General features: G+C 45.5%; 1 protein-coding gene and 1 pseudogene across 3 annotated transcripts in view; one reads left to right on the top strand and one right to left on the bottom strand.

Annotated features, from left to right (window-relative positions):
* The window catches only part of LOC100016634 (tripartite motif-containing protein 59-like), a 38,859-nt gene extending 16,434 nt beyond the window's left edge, over positions 1–22,425 (bottom strand). Inside the window, exons 1-2 of one of the 3 annotated variants that reach the window (XM_056807747.1) lie at positions 22,310–22,425; positions 11,129–12,774 (exon numbers count right to left, since the gene is read on the bottom strand). In XM_056807747.1, coding sequence (XP_056663725.1) covers positions 11,416–12,771 — 1,356 coding nt within the window. In that variant the 5' untranslated portion in view covers positions 12,772–12,774; positions 22,310–22,425 and the 3' untranslated portion in view covers positions 11,129–11,415. Of the gene's footprint in view, positions 1–11,128; positions 12,775–17,964; positions 18,297–22,309 lie in introns of those variants that run through there. The other 2 variants (XM_056807745.1, XM_056807746.1) reach the window with 2 other exon arrangements.
* On the top strand, positions 2,845–4,016 carry LOC103100688 (vesicle-associated membrane protein 8-like; annotated as a pseudogene).
* Positions 22,426–23,841: the final 1,416 nt, after the last annotated feature.

Here is a 23,841-nt window from a genome sequence, read left to right on the forward strand (position 1 = left end):
TTATAACCTTATAATTTAGATGTAGGACGGAAAGGTCGCTGATTGGAGAATGTAGTCAGACAGTGTAGGTGAAGGAGGATTGCCTTTGCAGCCTTTTGCAAGGTAGATGTGGGAGAAATATGGATTAGATTGTCATTAGTGTTAGGGATTGGTTTACTAGAATTCTCTTCCTGCTTCCTTTCTCTTTCCCTTTCCAACACTTTAGAAGTGATAATAGATGGGTTGCTACATAGCTAGTCTGGGCAGGATTGTTTCTTCAGCTGCTTAGCACAGCCATCTTTTTCCAACTGCCAATCCCAGGATTCCCTCAACTCAAGAGCCTCGAGATCACTGACAACCACGTGTAAACGCGATTATCCAGTAAATGATGAGGCTCCGCTCAGCACCCCTGATTACAGGCGGCTATTTCACCCCGGAGTCAGAAGCTAGACTGCAAGGAGTTGAGAAGCGAATGGAATCCCAGCCGATAAATGGCCAAAGGAGACAAGTAGATAGAAACAGACTCTTCCTACCCATGGGGAAAAGGATCCAAAGCACTCATCAATGGGGAAATGCAACTAAAGCAACTCTGAGCTTCTACTTCACAACTATCAGAGTAGCAAAATTGACCTCCTCCAAAATGGAAGGTAATCTCTTAGGAAACTAGGAAGAGAGCCAGCCTTTTCACTCACCTAATGAAGTAGTCCAGGAGTCAAAGTTGAAGTCACGATCCATGACACAGTCTCTAGTGAAGTTCCCTCATAGACTATTTCCAGGAGATACTCTCCACAAGACTCATCTTCATGAGACTGCCCCAGTCACAAGATTTTGTGGCTTTTACAGAGATTTCCTGTAACTGCCCCCTTTTTATAGGGGCCAATCACAGCTTCCAAATTGTCTAGCACTGCCCAAGGGCAGTGTCTGTGGGATTGACTTCCCACCTCTAAAGGTGTTAACTCTCCTAGAATTCATACTTATCTGAGTTGTCACCTTTGGATTCACAGTTTCTGAGTGTGTGAACTGTTAAAAGAATAAAAAAGTTCCTGACTGTTTGAGTTAGAAAAAAGGGTGGAGTTCTCCAAGTATCTTACTGGCTTCTCACCTACCACTAAGTAGGGTGTGAATTCACTAAGTGGTTTGCAGAACTCCTCCACCTAGTTCAAGCTTATGTTGATTAAGTCAAAAGGTAAGCAAAGGAGGGTTAATCCTGTCTTCACAATCTAGTGAGGTACTTAAGTTATTGGTAAATTAAGTTTTAACTCCAACTAGGCAAAGAGAATAAAAGATTCTCTTTTCACAAGTGTAAACTTAGAATAGACAAAGAGAACCAAGAATTTCCTTTCAAAACTGGAAGCACTGGATGGTGGCATTATTACACCATCCTTAAGTCTCTATGCTAATGCAATTCCATTATAATCTGATGATGGATTGAAAAATGAATGTTCAAATTAACAAGAGAAGTCTGTAGTTAAAGAACAAAATGGTGATATGAGCAAAATAGAAATATAAGCACCTATGGTCCAAATATGCCAACAAAATGAGAACACAGAACCAAGGGTCATGATCAAAGTGGGTAATGAAATCTAACCAGGCCTTATTGATACAGGAGCAACTAAATCTGTTTTAAAAACATTTCTCCATTTGAGATGCTATACAGACACACAATTTGACAAGGAAGGACTTATAAACAAGCTTACATTGCAATGATAGGAGAAGATTGTCAATTAACAAAATATGTACAAGCTTTACAAAAAAGAATAGCAGAGTTGCATGAAATGGGCTTGATACAACAAATAGTACACCTGGATTACAATTTGCACAACATCAAACCAGGAGACAAAGTATACATAAAAAAATTTTAATAGGAAATTGGCCACAGACATAAAATGGACTGGACCACATGAAGTATTGCTTACTACTCTGACAGCTATAAAAATTGCAGGAAAAGACTCATGGTTCCACTGTTCCCACATAAAACCAGAAAAATCCAACACCACAGTAACAGACTCAGAAGATGAAGATAGCTACAAAAAAGATAGAGCTGAGAAATGAAAACAAAAACTGATTAACAGCAAAAAGTACACCACAAAGAAAGAATAGTGCCACATAATGCTCAAGACAATGAGATCCCAACAGTCAAGCATATCACAGCAACAAGAAGACAACTTTCCAGCCCAGAGGAAAATATTTTAAACCATCCCAGAGGAAAAGCATCAATAAAAGCTACCAGAAAGAAGAAACAAAGAGAAAAGCTGAAAGACTTTGAACTTTGTAAATTTGCTTATAGAAGAAGAGGACAGACAGAAAACAGGACTTATATGTAAGACTGAGGGCAGCTAAAGAATAAAACAAAATTAATTTCACGTATTATGGAAATAGCATGCAACACTACATAATTTGGAAGAAAGAGAGCCGTTAGTCAACATGAGAAGTGGAAATCTGAAGAAACTTGATAAGTATCCATTCAACACAACACTACTAGACACAAAACACAAAATCACAAACTGACATATATTAGGAGACTTTGTGCAAATAAACAAGTATCTGAAATTGCATTTTTGCAAAATGTAAATATATATATATATATATATAGTTAGTTAGTTCCACAAGGTCTTAGGCAAATAGAAAGATCAATAGTTAATTCTATTTGACTGACATCAGGATGCGGGAACAATGTATATTATTGTATTATGTGTAAATAATCGCTGTAAATAATGTATATTTGTTGGAGTAAAGTTGGAGTAAACTAAAAGTTGGAGTAAACAGGAAGTTGAGCTAGTGTACCCTGGGAGCAAGTACCTGAGCCAGTTCCTGGGCTGCTGTTTTCCCAGCTATTGATGGGCCCCAGCTGGACAGGAGACAGAGATGGAGGAATCCAGCAGAGGTGGAGGTGGGAGCAATGGGGTAAGAAGACTCCAGAATGAGATGGAAGGTGTCAAAAACATCATGACCCAGAATGTGGAGCAAATCCTGGCTCGGGGAGAGAACCTGGATCATCTTTGGAATGAGACATAAGACCTAGAGGCCACATCAGAACACTTCAAGACCTCATCCCAGAAGGTGACTTAGAAATTCTGGTGGAAAAATGTGAAGATGATCATTCTCATCTGCGTGATCGTGGGTGTCATCCTGCTCCTGATCATTCTCTCTGCCACTGGCACAACATAGAGGGCCCTCATTCTCCCTAGTGCCTGGCCCTTCTCTGGCCTCCCTCAGTCTCGGTGTCAGTCTCTGCCTCCCCCTCCCCATGGTGCCTGGCAAAGTCTCCTTCTCTCCCTCCCAGAATGCTGCCAAGCTGATCACCCCATCTGTCCTTCTCTGTGGGTTCTCTGTCTTGCTCAGCCCTTCCCCAGGACCACAAATACACCCGACTTTGACTGAGTTTCAGGGGGCCTCTCCATGGCTAGAAGGCTGGCATCTTCTGGAATGCTGCTGGTGACCTGTAGGTAATAAAGACCTTTCAGTGTCAAAAATCTTTTTTTTTTTAACTTTGTGTCTATTTCCCCTGTTTGTTCTCTGTTTCCCTTCTTTTCCTTGCTTTCTCTTGTTTGTACATGATTTTGGATTAATTCCTCCATTTGATTGACAGTTAAGCAAGTGGAGTCACTTTCAGTTGGAGACTTCCCTGAAGATCACAAACTTGGAGTTGTGGCATTGTTTGAATAGAATTGTTCTCTGGAGATGGCTTGGGGTAAAACTCTTTGACTTCTGGATTGAGGTTTGATTGTATTAATATGTCAAAGGTATTGTCTTCCCCCTTAATATTCTCATCTACCACTTCTCCAGGAGGTCTGCTTGTTTCTCTGCTTAACTCTATATGTCTTCCCTTTTAAATGGTCACTTTTAAAGAAATGATCTTTGTATCCAATGAATAATGTTTGGAAATGACCAAATAAAAATGTTTAATAAATTAATTAATTAATTAAATAAAGACTGATTTGCAGCTTTTTTTCTTTCAGTTGCTCTTTGTATGAGAAACTGCTCAGAACACTCAGTTAAGTTTGTTTCTTGAACTAATGTATTCTGTTTTGCTGTCATTTGTTGTTGTGTATTTTCTTTTGTTATGTCATGACCTTCTGTATGTGGAACCTTTTTGATGTTGTGTGCTGAAGATTTTAAGGTTGGATCTGTTGTATTCTATATTTCTACAATTTCCCTATCATTGTTAATCAAAACTGTTGCTATATTTGATCTGTTGTAAGAACATAAGAACATTTTTGTATTTTTCTTGTGTTTTTGAATCTTTAGCTTCTATCCCATATATTTTATCTTTTGATTTCTGTTACATCCCTTAACATCTGTTGTTCTTCCTCTATTTGCTCTTCAGTTTTAGTTTGTGCTTTACCACCCCCATAGTCCCTCCCTTCCTTCAGGTCTCAGGGGCATCCTTCTCCATGGAGTCTTCCTCAATCTTTCAGCTCCTGCCTCCTGTCGAAAGGAAAACTGAATCAAGCATTGACATTTCTGCCACTGAGGTGGAAAGAACAGCAGTTGGAATGATAGAGTGAAGATGTTGACAGCAAAGGCAGTTGGAAGGGGGGCGGGAAGGAAGAGTTGGAGAGGTGACAATTACTCTTGAGGGTCACTCTCTTTCCTGGCCCTTGGACTGGAAGGAGTGCTTTCTCCCTGTCTCTGGATAGAGGTACCTCTATTCCTGGATTTTTCCCAACTGTGTTGTAAGGATAATTTTAGGGTTGTGACCTAATCTAAATTAATTTGGTCACCAGAGAAAATCCCAAATAAAATACCCAAGTCAGTTTGGAAATTTATAGTGATTTTAATTAATATAGAGGGAAGGAATTAAAGAGAAGAAAGAGGGTATAGGATGTCTCCTGCCTGGCCTATGCCTAGGGGAGTTCAAAGACCTCTGCCACGAGGTCTTTGAAGAAGACTGGAGGTTTTTCTAAGAGGATAGTGTTTGGAAGGTAAAGGAAAAAAGAATCAGCCTAAACTCCGAGAGAGCTTAGTGAAGGTGCCTCACCTAAACTAGGCTACTAAGCTTCTCCCAGTATAGTATCAAGGAAAACTCACTGCCAACCCCGGACAATACCTGCCAAGATGCCGAAATGCTCAGCAAGATGACGCCAGAGCCACCTCTCTGTGAAAAGAGACTGGAGAGAGGAAGTGACACAAAATATATAGACTTTCCTGCATCTCACATGTAGCAATGGTAGCTTAAGCTTGATTTAGGACAGTCCAGGGGTCTGTCAGTTGTTTCTGATTTGTCATTTGCTAGCACATGTCTGTCATAGGCCATCCTCCTAAATACTTAATCCTTAAGTATGGGGGTAGACATTCCTGTTTTTGTTAGACTAAGTAGGGTAGAGTAATCTAAAGTTCACAGTGTGCTCTACCTGGATTCCTGTGATCGTGTCATTGAACAAAAGGATTTGAGGTGATTGGTTTGAACTGTAAGGCTGGTCTTTAGGGTGTCAGCCCAAAGAGACAGGTCCAACCAGCTCTGAAAGTCAGATTCTCTTTTTCTGATTGCTATTTACTGCTAAAGACTTTGAACTTAAGAAGCTAGGATAGATATAGCAGAGACAGAAATAATAATTAAAAAAAAAAAAACTCCACCAGCCTGAGAGGCCTGGCCTCAGCTCAAAAGCTGAGAGAGACTCAAATCAATCTGTGACAAAGTATAGTGAAATCCCTATTCCCTCTACCCTGATACCTTCCCAATCTAAACTTGTTATTAAATTCATCTTTAGTAAATAAACATAGTCAGATTATTTTTGTAAAGGTGAAAGAACCCTGAAAGGAGTAAGGGTGTTTAGGGGAGAAGGTTCTCTGTAACCTCAAGTACCCCAAATCTTGAGGTGCCCATCCTTACCTCTCCCCCTTTCACCTGTGATTAATATCTGTAAGAAGAATATTTTCTTATACTCCCCAAACTTCCCCCAGAATCTCAGAGTGTGGCCTTGGGCACATCCCTCCCCCAGGTCTCTTACCTGCAGGACAGCAGAGGTAAGTTTGAGGGGGGCTCAGGTCCCTTCTGCCTTCCATTGCTATGATGCATTCTTTAGACCTGCATCCTGGAACTTGCCACATTCTCCCTTGTATGCTTCCTAAAACTGAAATGGAAAGGGGTCCGAGATCCAACTTCTCTCCACACTGATGGGCAGTTAGCTACTTTTGGGACAAATGTTTGGGGAGGAATAGAAGCTTACTTGTTCTTCTCCTGAGTGTGGTGGTTCTTTGGAGAGTCCTTTAGGAGCCCATCCTTGAGGCTCTGGAAACTGGCCCTTTGGTCCAGTTGGGGCCTGGTTGGGATCATTTCCATTAAGTAAACAGCATCAGTGTGGACCAGCACTGGCTGAACATTTTTCATAAATATGATCCTTCATATCAAGATGTGCAAAACTTGCTCTAAGCCTTTTTGACAGAAAGAGAGAAAAATAAATAAAAAAATAAAAGTAATTTCTCTTGTTAATAAAAGCTGGGGAAGGAATGCAGTTCGTTGGCCTGAGATAGATCCTAAATGGGATATTAATGATAAAGGAGAATATTTACAACTGTGCCACACTATTGAAGCATTGTTAAAGCAATGAGAGATTGTTCTGATAGGCCAGGCACCAGGACCAAGTTTGAAAGTCTTAAAGCAATCAAATGATGAAACTCCCTCCCAGTTTATGGATAAACTTAATGAGCTGGGAGGCAGATACATGGACTTTGACCTTACCAAAGAGAGGAATGTCAGGCAAATTAGGAGACAGTTTGTAAATAACTGTTGCAAAGTGGTCAAAGATTATTTCAAGAAAAAATTCCCCAAATGGCCTAATATGGACCTTGAAGAATTGAGGAGAGTCGCAGTTTATGTATCTCGGTGCCTTGTCCATTAGGACATTAGGAGGCCAATTAATACCTAAGGAAAACACACCCCAGTTTTTACCAGCTGCCCCAAGAGTGGCTCCAAGGACTCCCAGTTTGTGAGTTCCAATGACATAGTGGCAGCTACCAGCAGGAAACAAAGGGAACAGCAATAGTAGTTGGGACCAGGGCTAGGACTAGGGTTGGTACAGGAGTAGTTGTTCAGCAGCAGCAACACTAGAGGCAGCAGCGAGGAAGAAGGAACACAGGCTCAAGCAGATGGGTGAGAGAATTGGCTTATTTCTTCTCTACCAAGAGTCCCCAGGTAAGCCCCTCAAACTAAAGCAGCTGGGCGAGTAGGGTGGGCGACTGGCAAAGAGTAGGGGGGAAAAACCCGGCAGGAGCAGCAGCAGCAGCAGCAATTCCTGAAGAGTTCAGGAGTTCACGAGGAAGAGTGGGGGTTGTCAAAAAAGGCAGGAGAAACAGGGCTTAAATAATTGAAAATTTCTTCTCCAACTTCTGGTCACCAAATATGTAAAAATTAAAATTATATTTTAGGAGATTTATTAAATGATCATTAGAAATAAAGGAATAAAAGGGATGCAAATAAAACCACATGCCCATGGCTACTCAGCCTGTTCAAAATCCCCCATGCTTACCACCATCTCAGACAGGAAGTCAAAAAGACCAAAGATTAAGACCCAGAATGCCCACTGAATTTATCCCTTGTCTATAGGAAGTACATGATGACAGGAAGTCAGTGGGCTCTTGGGAAATGTAGGTTTTTTGGTGTAATTATGGGGAGTAGAACAAGAGAATCTTTGGGGGTGAATGGAATGTTGAAGATCTACAGTTGCATGAAGCAGGAATGACACTTGAAAACTGGAAAAAGGACTTCTGGTAAGTTCTCCTGGGGATAAGGTCTTGAGGGTAGAGACACAAAAGGGAGTGAAAGGAGGCCATTTCAAGATACCTGTGGAGATTTCTGACACTGATAGAAATCTTAACATCATGGGTTCCTGTTTAAAGCATTGTTGGCTCCTGTCAAGAAACCTAATTTCTTCAGACTTTAATTTCCATGAACTATTGAGATACTGGACTTGTTCTTTCCCCTATTCTACCTCTCCCCCTGGTTACAATAAAACCTTGTACTTCAGTAATTAGATTTATTTACAAAGAGATTTAGGGTGACTTACAAGCCCTCTAACCTTTACCCTTTGCCCCAATCAACAATTAAATCAAATAAGCAGTCAGCGAATTCAATCTCATTTAATTACATCTAAAAAGTAAGCCCATTGGTAGACTCCATCTTGTTGCTAGTGTTCAAGAAGACATGAGAGGGAGGGTTGTGAGCACTCCAAAGCAGCACATATCTGGATTGAGGTACCTCATTCCTCTCCTTGTAGAGAAAATTTTCCTGAGCCGGTACAGCCTTCAAGGGGCAAGCCTTCACCAAGGGGAGATATCCATTTTGTCTCCCTCAAGTAATTCAGGAACTCTGGGAGGGAGTAATGAGGGAAGCCATTTGCATCAATCCTCTCCTCACTGCCTTCAATCCTCATTTCTCCATCTAAGGAGTGTGTCCCCCAAAATTACATAGGGTGACATTTCTAATTATACAGGTTTGAACTTCTCTTTCTTTTAGTTTATTTTCTTTCTACTTCAAGTGATTATGAATAAACTTTATAAATAGGGTTTAAACATTAATTTAAATCTTACAATTCCTAATTGGCTTTCGGTCAATGCATCTACCTATCATTGGTTTTGCTTTCTTTCCCTTTTATTTCCCTTCCCTTTATTAATGTTAGTTTTCTACTAGTGTAATATTATAGGCACTTTTAACTACAAGATTTTTAGAAGTATAAGTTAGATGTTTAACTGATCCATTGGTGAGACTAGCCTCCCAAAGGATCATGGGGGGTTTATAAAAAGGAATCTTTAATTTAACAGGGGACTGGTAGCTCCTCTTACCATAGAGATGTATAGGGATTAACCAGCCCACAGTAACAGGAAATAGGAACCGGGGATCCCCCTGTTGAGTCAGCATCAGTTGTATGCTGTCAGTTGCTGACAGGAGAGTTAGTTGCTGAGTTAGGAGTTGAGTTGCTGACAGTTAAGGCTGGCAGTTTCGGGGAATTTGGCTCCTGGGCACAAGTTGGTCATTGGAGGTTGGTTGCTAGTAGTGTGGGTTGGTGTTTAGTTGCTAGAATATAAAGGTGGGCCTGCGTTTATTGAGGTTTTTGGCTTTAGCTTTTAAAGGGCTTTTTAAGTGGGATTTCCAGAGAGCAGGTCTGTTTCATTGGAAAGGATCTGCTTTCAGTTGGCTACTGACAGTTTGGGCTGCTATAGAAAACTGATTGAAGGAATAAGTGGTAGCTATCTATTACTTTAGGGAGTTAGGTAGTTAAGAGAATCATTTATAATGTAGGTTAGATATGCCTGGTGTTTGCCAGACAAGAAGCTGTCCTCAGAAGACAGAGGTAGTTATTAGGAATTTTTTTAGGTATGTTTATAGGGCATAAGAGTAATAATCTCTTTCCTCTTTTCTATCTTTCCCTCCTTTTCTATATTCTTTTACTATCTCTATTTTAATTAAACTGTTAGTTGTTAAAAGACACTAGAAGTTTTCTTTTCTCTGGCTTAAATATTAAAACTCTACTATATTCTCATCAAAACTTAAATAATTAAAAGATTTTATCAAAACCCCTATTTTAACCCTTACACTTGCTACCTAGCTGCTGCCCTCCAAGGTCTCTTAATTGCCAAAGACATCTTTTCTGTCTTTGACTGCTCTGAAGATTTTGTTATTGTTGATCACCTTTTGTCTACTAGCTACTGTATTCTAGGTTTTTACGACACTGTTCTCTCCTGGTTCTCTTCCTATCTGTCTGATGGCTTCTTCTCAATCTTTTATTAAATCTTCCCCTATCTCATGACCACCAACAAGAGCATTATCTCAAGGCTCTGTCTGAAGCTCTCTTCTCTTCTTTCTCATTAGTATTCCATTTAATTGCTCTAGTTGGCTTCCAGGGGTTCAGGGATCTCCATGAAGATGCTTCCTAGATCTATATAAGCAGCCCCTGTCTCTCCTCTGAGCTCCAGTTAGGTATCACCACCTGCCTTTTGAAATCTGCTCAAACTGGATTTCCAAAATCTAATTCTCAGTAGTTTCTCCCCCTAACTCTCCCAATTCAAACTTTCCTACTTTTATTGAAGGCACCACCATTCTTCATTTCTACTTTGGGGACATCACTCCTACACCACCCCCTCATTACGTCTCTCCCAGTCTCTAATTTTCCAGCTCATTTCTCTGAAGCAAGCCTCTCCAATGCAATTCATGCTCCATTCAGCTGTCGAAGTGATTTCCTTAAAATGTCGTCCTCTTCCCACTTCTTCCCATCTCAGTATACTCTGGTGACTATCACCTTCAGGATCAACACGAAGTCCTTTGGCATTAAAAGCTCTTCTAACTGTCCCCTTCCCACCACTCCAATCTTCTTACACTTTACTTCATGAAATTCTGTGACTCAACTACACTGGTCTGCAAGCTGGTTCTTGCACATAAAGCTCCATCTTCCTTCTTTCTTCCTTTGTACTACTTCGAATGCCCTCTCCTCACCTTTGCCTCTGTTTCCTTGTCTTTTTTCATAACTTTTCTCCAACCCAATTTTTGCCAGAGACCATTACCAGTCCCCCTCTCTCCCTACTGCTAGTGCCTTCCTTTGGAGGTTACCTTCCCTCTACTCTGTATATATCGTGTCTGCTCATTAGACTGTGAACTCCTTGGCTGGAGTGATGACTTTTCCATTTCTTTGTATCTCTTGAGATAACATGGTGCCTGGCACATAGCAAGTCTAATAAATGCTAGTTAAGGCAATTGCACTATGTAGCTCCTTTATGGAGCTGAAACCCAGAAAAGTCATTTCTTTTAGACCCCAACCACAGTGGCTGTTTTTAAAATGATCTTTTCCTTCTGAGCCAAAATATTCACAGCAGCATACTAGTTGGTAGTAAACAAAAGACTTGCATGGCTGACGCATACACAGGGACAAAGAAGACTGATGGTGAAGGTCAATGGGTTTAAGCTGTCCCAAGAGGGGACAAGGCAGCTCTCAATGATAATCTAGAGCCAAGAGCTCAGTGAAAGGGTCAAGACCACAGGCAGAGGAAAGGAAGGCCACAGGGTCTTAGGGGTCAAGGACTGTGGGAAAGGACTATGGGCTGGTTAACTGTATTTCATTAACACTGGCATAACAGTAGGGAAAAAAGGGGACTTCAGAATTCAGGATTCTAGGAGAGGAAACCATGTCAGTTAAAAACAAATTCAAATGCCACAAACTTATAAGAGAGTCAACATTTATTGTCCAAAAGAGAAAAGTAAATTTGGAATCTCAATTTAAAAAATTCTTAGAAAACTAGTCAACTTCGATTAACTGAATTTCCAAAAATCCAAGCATTCTGCTTTTCCTTGGTTTTTGGTTTTGGGCCCATCAACCCTACTGAAACATGGCACATCAAGCCTTCCACTATTATGGGTAGCCCCAGCATGGGTTCTGCCCTAGCTTCCAGATCTAATTAAGAACTGGCTAGAGAGAGGAAGGCAGAGTTAAATCCAGATCTGAATTCTCATAAACAACAGGAAATAGAGTCCCATAGGAATCCTTTTAGCACATGGTAAGTGAGGCACACGGTTTCCTTAACTATATACATGTTGTTGGAAAAAGAATGATACAGAGATTGAGAAACCTCAGAGAAAAATCCTGAACTCACATCATGTAAAATGGGCAGTGTGTATCTGTTAAACAAAAATATTAACATCAATATCCCTGAAATAACTGTCAGTATAAAAATACTGAAAATCTTTGCAAACTCTGCTTTCTCCTCTTCCTTTTCCTCCTGCTCCTCCTCCTCTTTTTCATCTTCCTCCTCCTCCTCCTCCTCCTTTTCCTCCTCATTTTCTTCCTCTTTTTCTTCCTCATTTTCTTCCTCTTCTTCCTCCTCCTCTACCCCCTTCTCTTCCTTGGCAGGGACGGATTGCATCCTTTGTAGGGAGAGCTTTATTTCTGGAACCACAAGATTTTTTATTTGACTGATTTCAGTTCTGGCCCACTCTTCCATCAGGACAGGGCCAACACGAGGACAAATCTCAAGAGACTGAATGCTGGGCAGCGTTCTTTGTCTCAGTGCCTGCACCCGCTGACGAACATTACATATTTTTTTGAGGAATTTAACCGTTGACTCCTCTTCTAACAAAAGGGCAGTTGATCTCCTTAATTCCATCTGCTCTACTCTTATTTCTGTCATTCTATCAATTTGTGGAGTGAATTCTTCATCAATTGCCCTCCCAACATCATCCAAGGCAGATAGTAAAGCATCTTTTTTCAGGTCCAAGATATCATTAAGCTCCTTAAAATAGCGGAGGACAATTTCTTTATCATTTTGGACAACTTGCATCACATGGGATTTCTGGTCCAATAACTTTTCAGCGAGCAACCAGAAATCTTCCCAGTGACTGTTGATGTCAGTCAACTGCTCAAAAAGTTTGGAGGGCTCCTCCTTTTCTTTCATGTAGGCACTATGAAGGTCTTCAATGGGATGTCCTTGGTGCTGGCCGATGGTAAGGCAGTGGCCACACACTGGCTCGCGGTCCTGCAGGCAGTAGATGTTGAGCGGCTGCCTGGAGTGCTCAGGGCATGTGATGACATCTAGGCATCCTTCCTGTTGGTATTTTTCAATAATAGCCCTCAGGGCAAAGTTGATGGGCAAAGATTCAATGCCAGGGGGAGGGATTTCAACTGTACGCCTGCAATTAGGGCATGTCAGTGGAATTCTCAGGGCTCTCCTCACATAAAAGTTCCCAGATGCCTGAAGAATATTTTCCAGACAATTTCTGCAAAACGTATGGGAGCATGGCAGTACTCGAGGATCCTCAAATATGCTATAACAAATGGAGCATGTTAGTTCTTCCTCAAAATTATGCATTTCCTATGAAGAAAAAAAAAGTGCTTTATTGAGTCATTTGCAAATACTGATTTTTTTTTTAAACTCTTACCTTCCATCTTGGAGTCAATACTGTGTATTGGCTCCAAGGCAGAAAAGTGGTAAGGGCTAGGCAATGGGGGTCAAGTGACTTGTCCAGGGTCACACAGCTAGGAAGTGGCTGAGGCCAGATTTGAACCTAGGACCTCCCGTCTCTAGGCCTGGTTCTCAATTTGGTTCTCAATCCACTGAGCTACCCAGCTGCCCCTGCAAATACTGATTTTTAAACAGGTTTCTAGTTGCTAATCATTTAAGAGATCCAGAATTTACTAAGCACCAAATACATGTAATTAATAATACACAAAGAACACCACCATCTAAGACAGAAGGGAAAGGTTTCCATAAAAAGGGGAAGAAACTGATGGCAAGAGCACTGGGGGCTGAGCTCAGGTCCAGATCCCTTCCCATCTCTCACCCCCTCCCAGATTCTCCCATTGAGTCGGCAGGATGCCCCCGGACCACTGTAAAGGACAATTTTAGCATTGTGACTTAAAAATCTAAATTAATTGGTCACCAGGGAAAATCCCAAATAAAATATCCAAGTCAGCTGGAAATTATGGTGATTTTAATTAATATAGAGAGAAAGAATTAAGGAGAAGAAAAAGGGAGAGGAAAGAGTTAATTTAAGCTGCTCCAGCTCAGGCTGAGCCAGGCAGGAGTTAAAGGCCTTGGCCAAAGGCCTCTCTGAGACTAAGGGAAAAGGAAGTCAGTCTTACCCAAGTCACCACGAGACTATCTCAAGGAAGCTTTCTGAGGGAGCTTCTCCAAGCTGAGTTCTAGCATTGAACAGGCTCTCAGGCTGCTCATATGTAGACCTCCTTTTTAAAGATCTTTTCTCTTGTGTCACCTCCCCTAAATTTTCACATCTACCAATCACAGCAGACACTTTTCTCCATAGTTCTCACCTTCTTTGGTTAGATTTTCTCCAGGACTGTCCACTCTTTAGTTCTCACCTTCTCTGGTTAGCTCTTTTGAGCTACTTCACACTTCTTTGTTAAGTTTATCTTTTCTTAGTTACTTGACCTTTTTATGATTAATTTAACCTTTATGGGTACTTAACATCTTTTTGTATTAAGATACTAAAAATAGACTTAGCTTAAAGTTCTAGCTTCACTATAAAGTGAGAACTAAGTACTTTCATTGTTCAATCAGGAGATTACAACTTTATCTTCCCCTAAAGTATGTCTAAGTAGGGTGGAGTAATTTTTAAAGTTCACACCAAAAGGGTCCATTGGTCTGAAGATTAAAGCAAAGGTTCTCAAATGTCCAACAGCCATGCACAGCCTCCATTTCCCCCAGGAGGCCTTCTCCTCTTCAACTCTCTGGGCCAGCTTGACCAGTGGAAATGGATGTGCCTATGCTGTAGCCAGAGCAGGAAAAACCCAATTTTTCTCCCTCTCTTTCTCTGGCTTTTCTGCAGCAGAGCTAATGTCGAAAAAGGTTTTGTCTGATTTTGCATGCAAGACCCAGATCCCATTTCTTCCCTTCTCAGGAGCAGAAGAGGAATGGGAAGGGAATCTGCAACTCAGAATAAAAATAATCAAGAAGGTGAAAAAGAAGAGTAAAACCAGGGAATGGGGAGAGGGGTTTCTGGGGTTCTTCCTGCCACACAAAGGTCCAGCTGGTGACACTCCACCAAGCCTCCATGTGAGCTCTGGCTGTCAGACCAAACCAGCAATGCTAGGGAAAGGAGATTCTAAAGGATATGACAAAAGAAGGCAGTTTTATAAAACCCTGAGCTTACAATTCGGCATTGAATTGAATGAAAAGGCATTGAAAATCTCTTCCTTGGTGCCTGGCTCTGTGCTAAGAATTGGAATAGAAACACAGAAAGGGAGTTAATCACTGATTTTGAGGTGATATTCTAACTCTAAGAAGGAAGGGAACAAGTCTAGGGGAGAAGTGCCAAAAGAGCAGGGGCCAAGGTGACTGATGAGCCCCATCAGAGAAATCAGTAGTAGGATGAGTTTTCTGGTAGATTTAAAAAAGGGAGTAAAATGGGGAAGGCAAGGTGGCTCCGTGGATTGATCCAGGTCTGGAGAAGGAAGGTCCTGAGTTCCAATCTGTCCTCAAACATTTCCTAGCTGTATGAACCTGGATAAGTCACTTCACCTTCACCAACTAGCCCTTACCAATCTTCTGCCTTGGAACCTAGTACTGATTCTAAGTCAGAAGTGAAGGCATAAAATTGAGAGACAAAAAGGTCACACAATTTATTTTGCCAAAAAACAGAAGCTACCCTCAGGGTCCACCCCCATTCCATGCGGAACAAGGACACTTCCCCAGCCTAGGTAGTACATGCTGGAGATCAAACTCTACCCACACAGCAGAAGTCAATAAAAATCTCTGACAAGAAGCCAGCTCAGGGTTCAGCCAGCCTCATCTGGGTCCCAAGAGCTCAGGCCTCAGGAAGTACAACTCATGCTTCATGTGGCCAGAGCTGAGAAGCTTCTGGGTCACCGAGAGCCACTTTCTAATGGGCTGATTCCTGGCAGGGTCAGCAGGAGGTGGCATTGGCTTGGGAGAAGCAAGTCTCACCCTCTTGGCTCAGGAAAGAGTTGGTCAGGCTGCAAACTAGAGGGATCCCCTTGCTTAAAGGTGCACAGGAGAGCTGCTAGAATTCTGATGTACATGTGAGTGCTAACAAACACCCCGGAAATCTTTTATGCATTTACAAAACATAATTTAAATGCCAAAATCTAGTTTTCTTTTTTCCTCCCCAAAACCCTGACTTTCTGTCTCAATAAAACATCTAAGAAAGACAGAAGGGCAAGGGTGGGGGCAATGGAGGTTAAATGACTTGCTCAGGGTCACACAGCTAGGAAGTGTCTGAGGCCAGATTGGAACCCAGGTTCTCCTCAGGCCAGGCCTGGCGCTCTATCCACTGAGCCACCTGCCTCTCCCTAAAGTCTAGTTTTCAAGTAATTTTCTTAGACTTCTGCCATATAAACAAACCATCTAAATAATGGTCTTGTCGAATACAAGTGACTCTAAAGAGTGGCACATCATGGGTTACTAACTCAAGAAAATGAGACAAAACCATGTTAGCTACTTCCCGGCACAACCTTTTCCTGGACTGAAGTTCCTTCCCAGCCCTGGGAATGAGACTTTTTTAAAGCTTCAATTCAGAAGACTCTTCCAGCCCTGTGAACCCCGATTCTGTCACTTGAAAAAAGTGAGTTCTTCCAAATTCGGTGAATTTCCTTCAGAGGTTACACAAAGATATTATTGGCATAATTTTCAGAGAACTGTTCAGGCCAATTGGCCAACCAAGCTTGTCCTCAAATGGGAAGCTTTGCTTTAAGAGTTTCTAAAAGAAGTCAACAGGAATGTATCAGCCTGTTGTTTGTCTGTTCTTCTGTCTAAGGGGAGAGAAGGAAATGTAAGCCAGCCAGTCTGGGTTTCTTCATGGGACGGGTTTTGCAGCTGCCCTCTCTTCATTCCTTTGTGTGACATCCTTAGTAACCCACGATGGGCCATACTTGTGGTCACTCCTATAGACAAGCCCATTATTTACCTCCCCCACATGTGGGTCCCCAAATCCCATTGGGGTGCCCTCCATAGGGAGCCACGTTTCCAGAGAGCAATGTTTCAAGCATAAGGAAAACCAACAGAGCATAGACTGTGGGTGACCGATCTCAAGAGAGATGGCTGCGACAAGGGGTTCAAGCCATCATTTCAGCATCTAAACAGTAGCTGGGCTTGTTCCAGAATTCACTTCAGAATCCTGAATGTTTCACTGCCTGTTTTCTCATCTAGGAATCCACCTCTAAGAGCTGTCAAAGGAAGTCCTGTGAAGGCATCAGCCAATCACTGAGCAACACCAAACCAACATCCACTCTATTTTTTGGCTGGACTCTTTTGTCCAAAGGGCAGATTAGAACAGGCCACCCTACTGAGCCCATGGCTGAGGACTCCAGGATGGTAACTTAATGGGCGCTGGAGGCTTGACCAAGACTCTTTCACTCCCCACTCTCTGGTTCAAAGGAAAGCTTCTTTGTGGGGCTTTATCATAAAATAGGTAGTTACCAAACATTAATTATGTTTTACAGCCTCCAGAGTATGGACTTTTTAAGCCACTGAGGGAGGAAGCAGAGGCCTGGGAACAGCCTGGGGCTCCCAGCCATCCCAAGAGCCCAGTGGTCAGCTCCCACCAGGCTGAGACAAAAGTGGGTGCACTATCAACAAGGCACCTTCGGGTTGGAGGGGCAAAGCTGTCCTGTCCTGTCCTGTCCTGTCCTGCCAAGGCGCTGCCAAGACCCACCATCGGAAAAGCTCCTGTTAAGTCCTTCCAGATTTTCTCCTATTTTTCATTATTTCCTCCAAAAAACCACCTGCGCCTTTCATGGCCAAAGCCACGTGTGCAGCGGCCATCCTGGGTTCCGAGCTGGGAAGGGCCAGCTGGCCAGAGACCCCGAGTCTCCCAGACTGCGCCGCCTCTGGCCAGCCTCCGAGGCTCCCCGAGTCCCCCTTTCAGCCGGCCCCTTCTGAATGGCGAGGACAAGGAAGGAGGCTGCGGATTTGCGGAACTGACCCTTTGGAGCACGGGCCGGCCTCGAAAGGGTGTCTGGGGGAGGCCAGACGCTGCGCCAAGCCTGGGGACCCAGGTGGGGGTTGGGGAGCGGGGTCGGGAATCGGACTCTCCGGACTGCCTTTCCTTGAAGCAATGGGGAGACACGAGCCCCAGGAGTCAAGGTCCCGGCCTGAAGCGGGCGGGCACGGGGTGTGGGGCAGGGATCTATCTCCCTCCGGATCCGGTCCTGCTGGCCTCCCCCAGGGGGGCCTCAGCCCACAGGGGAAAGTCCCAGAGCCCGAGTGAGGCACAAGTGGGCGGGGGGTCACGGTGTTGGGACCCCCAGCTCAGGGGAAGAAGGACAGAATGGAGGGGGGGGGTGTTTGTGTGGGGCGAGTAAAGGAACACAAAGGAGGTCAAACAGGAAGCTGGGGAAAAGATGCGGAGGATGGGGAGGAGGCAGAGGTAGGGGGCGCAGGTGTGGAGAATTGGAGCGACCAAGTCATGGCGCAGATGGAATCAAGGTGAGGCAGCAGCATGGGTTTAGAGCTACGGAGCCTCCTCCCTTCCGCAGGTCCCGGCGCCCTTCGGCCCCTCGGCGCCCCCCCAGCACACGGACTCACCACAGAAGCCATCTCTTTTCCAGGGAAGGGAGCACGACAAGAGCCGATGGGATTCACTCCACTCCCTAGGAATACCACGCCCCGCCCCTGAGTCCGCCCTCGACTTCGCCTCCGACCCCCGCTCCGCCTCCTCTTCCGATCCATGCCTAGCCCGGTTCCGGGAGGTGCGCCAAGACGGGAAAGAGCTTTCGCGGCTCCACAGCGCAGGCGCCGACGTCGGAAATACTTTCAACCACCCGAGATAATTGTCCCCTCCCCCTCTCCTGCCACACCCCGTGGTGCCCCGCGCATCTTTCGAAAGTCAACAGTCCTCAACAGCCTCGAAAGGGGCGGGAGCGGGAGCAAATGCTGCACACGGCGCAGGCGCCAAGGAGATGGCGGCGGAAGCGGCTGCAGAAGCCGCAGCGGCGCCTGCGCGGGAAGGAGGGACTCCATTTCTTTCTCTCTTCTCCACTGTGCCTAAACTCTCGGGCTCGGATTCCTCCGAAAGCGCTCTGCGTTTTGCTCCAGTGGCGGTCAATCAAGCCTTGTACTCACCAGTCTTTCCTAGGGAGCGCCAGACCTAGAGTTCTAATGGGGCCGGTGTGAGCCAGCCCAGACCGTGCACAGTTTATTCATCTGTAAAATGGAAATAATAACAGCGCCTACCTCCTAGGGCCGTGCAGACCGGCACCTGAGTTAATATTTGTGAAGTGCCTGGCACGTAGGAACCTCGCCTCGGAGGCCAACTTCCAGGGCTGCCCCCTGGCGGGGGTCCCGGACTTATACCCAGAGTCAGGCTTTCCCTCGCCCCCTATTGCAAGTCAGACCCACACCACTAGGTTTCCCCAAAACTCCTACTACGTGCCAAGCGCTGTGCCAGCGGGCACCTGGCACACAGAGAAAGGTCCAAGGCAGTCCTTGGCCTCCTGCCAACAGCAAGGGAAAGGGGTTAATCCAACCCCCCCCAAAAGCCCAGGGAGATCTCAGGACCCCCAGTTTAGTTAGCTGGATTGTGAAAATCGCCAAGTTTGACCTTGTCACCTGAGAGTCTCTCCCTGAGGGAAAGCCAAACAAGAGTCCCAGACTAACACTAGCCCTTAAAGGAATTCAGGTGGGGAGGGTGTCCCAATGGTTTCTCCCCTGAGGCCAAAGTCCTTTTCTGAGGTAGCCCAGCCCTCTGGCTGATTCTTTCCCTTTGATGTCCCTGGGAAAGCCTCAGTCCCTCACTATTATTCCTGTCTGGAACTCCTCATTTTTCCTTGTTGCCATTGTAGAGCCAGTCAACTATCCTCTCTCCCCCTCTGATCTCAGGACCACTAAAATGGTATTTAAGCTTCCCAACTTTAAGGACTCTTCCCAGGGGTCCCTGACCAGAGCAACCCAGAGTCTGGAGACCCTTCAAGGCTTTGTGGCCCACAGCTCTGGGAGGAAGCCTTATCATGCATGCCATACTCCTTTCCACTAACTAAAAAGTGGTTTTTCTGACTAGTTAATAGTTCTGGTTTTTTTCAGTTTAACAATATAGATGACCTCTCTGGGGCCCTGCTTAGGAATCGTCAGTCAACAAGCATTTATGAAACGCCCAAGCACTGTGCCAGGCACCAGAGACACAGAATGGGGCCAGGCACCAGAGACACAGAATGGGAGGCTCATCCAGTGGGGGAGACCCCAGCCAATAGCCAGGCCCTTTCAAGATGGTGTCAGGAGCCACGGAAGATGGCCCCAATAAGCTTCTATTGGGCTCTTTCTGTGTGCACGATGCCCCCTGGGGGATACAGGGGCAATTGGTCTTCTCAAAGGGTTTCACTTCTACTGTGCCTGCAAGTGGGACTCAGGAGCAGCCGACAGACTGAGCCCATTCCCCTCAGGCATGATGAGGTTTCCCATTGGCAGGAGAATTGGGGCTTGGGAGCAGCCTGGGGGTGTCCAGATGTGATTACCCACCCAATCTCCCTTTACATGGGTACAGTACAGGTACACTAAGCTTCAATATGCCTCAGTGACTCAATTACACAAATTAGTAACTCAAACTCCCTAGTAAGCCACCTGTGATGAAATAATTTATATTGTAGTCTGTCTGTCATCACAATACACAAATATACAATGTTAATCAAGTGATTTGTTAAAAGTTAATGTATCACTTTTCCAGTGATCTCTCTTTGATTTTGTGTATCTGCATGCCAAGAATATGGATATAAAAATAAATCTCAGGCCTGGGAATGTCAGAGCAGCTGAGATGCAAAGCAATCCCATGGCTGTTATGATTAAACTGTTATTTATTTATTTTGACTGATAGTTCCCCACCAGTAGGAAGTCTGGAGTATGCCCAGGAGAATAAAGCCAAGGTTTGTAAACATCTGGCAGCCATGCACAGGTTCCATTTCCCTCAGGAGACCTTCTCAGCTCTCTGGGCTAGCTTGACCCACAGAAATGGATGGGCCTGAGCTGCAGCCAGGGCGGGAAAAGCCCCATTTTTCTCCCTCACTTTCTCTGGCTTTTCTGCAGCAGGGCTCATGAGGGAACAGGTTTTGTCTGAGGGAGAGGGGAGGGATGGGAAGGGAATCTGGCACTTGGAATAGAAATGATTAAGAAGGTGAAAAAGAAGAGTAAATCCAGGGAATGGGGAGAGGGGTTTCTGGGGCTCTTCCTGCCACAAAGCTCCAGCTGGTGACACTCCACCAAGGCTGCATGGGAGCACTGGCTGTCAGACCAACCCAGCAATGCTAGAAAAAGGAGAAAGGACAAAAGAAGGCAGTTTTATAAAAACCTCAGCCTACAATTCAGCACATTCTGAATGAAAAGGCATCGAAAATCTCTTCCTTGGTGCCTGGCTCTGTGCTAAGAACTGGAATAGAAACAGGAAAAGGAGGCCAGTCACTGCTTCTGAGGTGATGGTTTTAAGTGAACAAGTCTAGGGGAGAAGTGCCAAGGGGGGAGGGGGAGCAGAGTGACCAGGCTTGGAGAAGGAAGTCCTGAGTTCCAATCCAGACTCCCGGCCCGGTCTGAAGGGGGTGGGCACGCGGTGTGGGGCCGGGATCTCCCTCCAGATCTACTCTTGCTGGCCTCCCCCAGAGGGGCCTCAGCCCACAGAGGAAAGTCCCAGAGCCAGAGTGAGGCACAAGTGGGCGGGGGTCACGGTGTTGGGATCCCCAACGCGGGAGGAAAGGTGGGGCGAGTAAAGGAACACGAAGGTCAAAGGAGGCTGCGGAAAGGACGCCGGGTCGGGAAACTGAGGTAGGGCGCGCCGGGGAGAAAGGTCGACTGGAGGGGGTTGGGGGATGAGGCGAATACAGGAAGAGAAAAGACAAACAGCAGGCTGGGGGAAACTGAGGGAGGGGGCGCAGGGGAGGAACAACCAGGTCACGGCGAGTTGGCGTCAAGGCGAGAGCGCAACAAGGGTTGGGAGGTCCGGGCCCCCTCCCTCCGGCAGGGGCCAGCGCCCTTCCTTCCCCTCTCCCCCCAATGGGACTCAGAACCCCTTTCCTTTCCAGGGAAGGCAGCCAAGACGCTGGTCACGGGGATCCAGCCCGCTCCGCACCCCAGAATCCGTCCTTCACCCCAGCTCCGATCCGATCGTTCCCTAGCCTGGAGCAGGGGAGCAGCCCACGACTGGATTGAATTTTCGAGCCTCACCAACTCAGGAGGCCAAGCCTGAAGCACTTTCCATCTCCCCATAGTCGTCCCCGCCCCCTCTCCCGCCGCCCCCTCCCGAGCGGCGCCTCTTTAGAAAGTTAATGGCGGTCTGCATCTGGAATGGGCCGCAGCCGCAGGAAGCGCAGGCTCCGAGGTGATGGCGGCAGCGGCGAGGACTGCGCGGGAAGGACCGGCTCCATTTCCTGGCTCAGAAGCGGATTGGGTGTCTCCGGAGATGAACCCCCGAGTGTCTCCGACACGTGGACTGGCACGTTGAGGAAAGCTGTCTGCCGAGAAATCGCTCTGGAGGCTTCGCTCCAGGCTCTCTCCCTGACCTGTTCTCCACTCCGGAATTCCAAGCTGACTGGCAGGGGGTCGAGGCTCTCCCAGCCTCGGGGCCAACTCCTTGGTGGGCGGGTGCGCCAGAGGGCCCAAGTGTTCAGCGCCGGGTCACCTCCTACCTAATTGATACAGTGCGGGGAATGGGCCGATTTATCCCAAAGATCGCACTGGATGCTTTAAGAACAGGGTCTCCGGGAAGTCAGTGTAGAAAGAGTGAAGGAAGAAACTCGGAGGGCGGCTAGGCAGGAAGTCATTTACTCCGGTCCGGCTCAGTCCGGCGGGAACTTTAGTCCTCAGGCCTCGCCTGCAGGCCACCGGCCTGGGCCAGTCCCTCCTGAGGCTAGTTTTTTCAGAAAACCCAACAGCTAAGAGCCAACCTTTCACTCACCGCAGCCGCAGTTCAAAGAGATATCAGAAGAGCCTGGCCAGGAACAGGGTCTCCGGGTCAGTCAGCGCGTTCTCCACTAGCTCCACTCCAAGAACAGGAACTCTGGATAGAACTGAAGTCAGGAAGCTGTTGTTCCCCTTTAAATACACTCTCTTTGGAGTCCCCTCCTGTGCCCTCCCCCAGTTCCCCTCTGATTGGTCACCACTACAGTGCTTGTGGCTCACGGATCTCCCACCAAAGGATTGAGTGGGATGTGGACACTTTGGGTGATTAGATCTACAGATGGGCGGGGCTGACAATTTACTCATTTTCCCAATCCCGGCAGAGTTCCATTGAATCTTCACAATACCCTTCCCACTCCTCCCTTGTTAATCCCTAATAATTTATCAGTTCAGCTAGAGCTAGCTAGGTCTGGGTCAGTTACTGGAGGGATCAAAGGTTGGGGGGATCATAGATCTCCCCAAAAGAGGGTTAACCTGTGGATCCCAGTGATCCAAACTGCCTAATCCAAGGAACAGCACCTCTCCTCGGAGGAGGGACAAACCCAGGGCTTTGAAGAGAACTGGCACTTGGTGTTCCTGATTGGGGGGACAGGAGGTCATCCTACTGGGGCTTTCCCTTCCACCTCTTGTCCTCTACCTCACAGAATCATTCTCTCAAGAGACATATCCCTCAGGGAGACAAGACTGGGTTACTTTCCCCAAAGGGAAAAGAGGGGAAGATCCATCTCCTCCCTCTCTCCATTCTCTCTTTCCCTCCATTTCCTCTGGGTGTATGGGTGTTCCCTGTTTGGCCATACATTACATCTGTGAACCTGCTTTTCTCAAGAAATCTCTAAGGAAAAAGATTTGAACAAGAATATTCATAGCTGTGCAGTTTGTGGTGGCAGAAAACTGGAAAATGAGGGGCTGCCCTTCAATTGGGGAATGGCTGAACACATTGTGCTATATGTTGCTGATGGAATACTCTTGTGCTCAAAGGAACAATAAAGTGGAGGGATTCCATGTGAACTGGAAAGACCTCCAGGAAGTGATGCAGAGTGAAAGGAGCAGAACGAGGAGAACATTGTATACAGAGACTGATACACTGTGGTACAATCGAATGTAATGGACTTCTCTACTAGAAGCAATGCACTGACTCAGGACCATCATGAGGGACTGAGGAGAAAGAAGGCTCTCCACATCCAGAGGAAGAACTGTGGGAAAAGAAAGACAGAAGAAAAACAACCACTTGATCACATGAATTGGTGGGGCTAAGACTGGGAAAGTGGACTCTAAAAGATCACCCTAGTGCAAATACTAATAATAAGGAAATGGGTCTTGATGGATGGCACATGTTAAACCCACTGGAATTGTGCATCCTATATGGGAGGGGATGGGAAGAGGGGAGGGAAGGAACATGAATCTTGTAACCATGGAAAATTATTCTAAATCATCTAATGAAGTAAAAAAAAAAAGAAATCTCTTTACTACCTTTCTTCCACCTGCAAACACAACCCTAGACTCAGAGGGAGATTGCGTTAGACTCTCTCA

Source organism: Monodelphis domestica, chromosome 8, assembly GCF_027887165.1.
Source record: "Monodelphis domestica isolate mMonDom1 chromosome 8, mMonDom1.pri, whole genome shotgun sequence".
NCBI lineage: Eukaryota > Metazoa > Chordata > Mammalia > Didelphimorphia > Didelphidae > Monodelphis > Monodelphis domestica.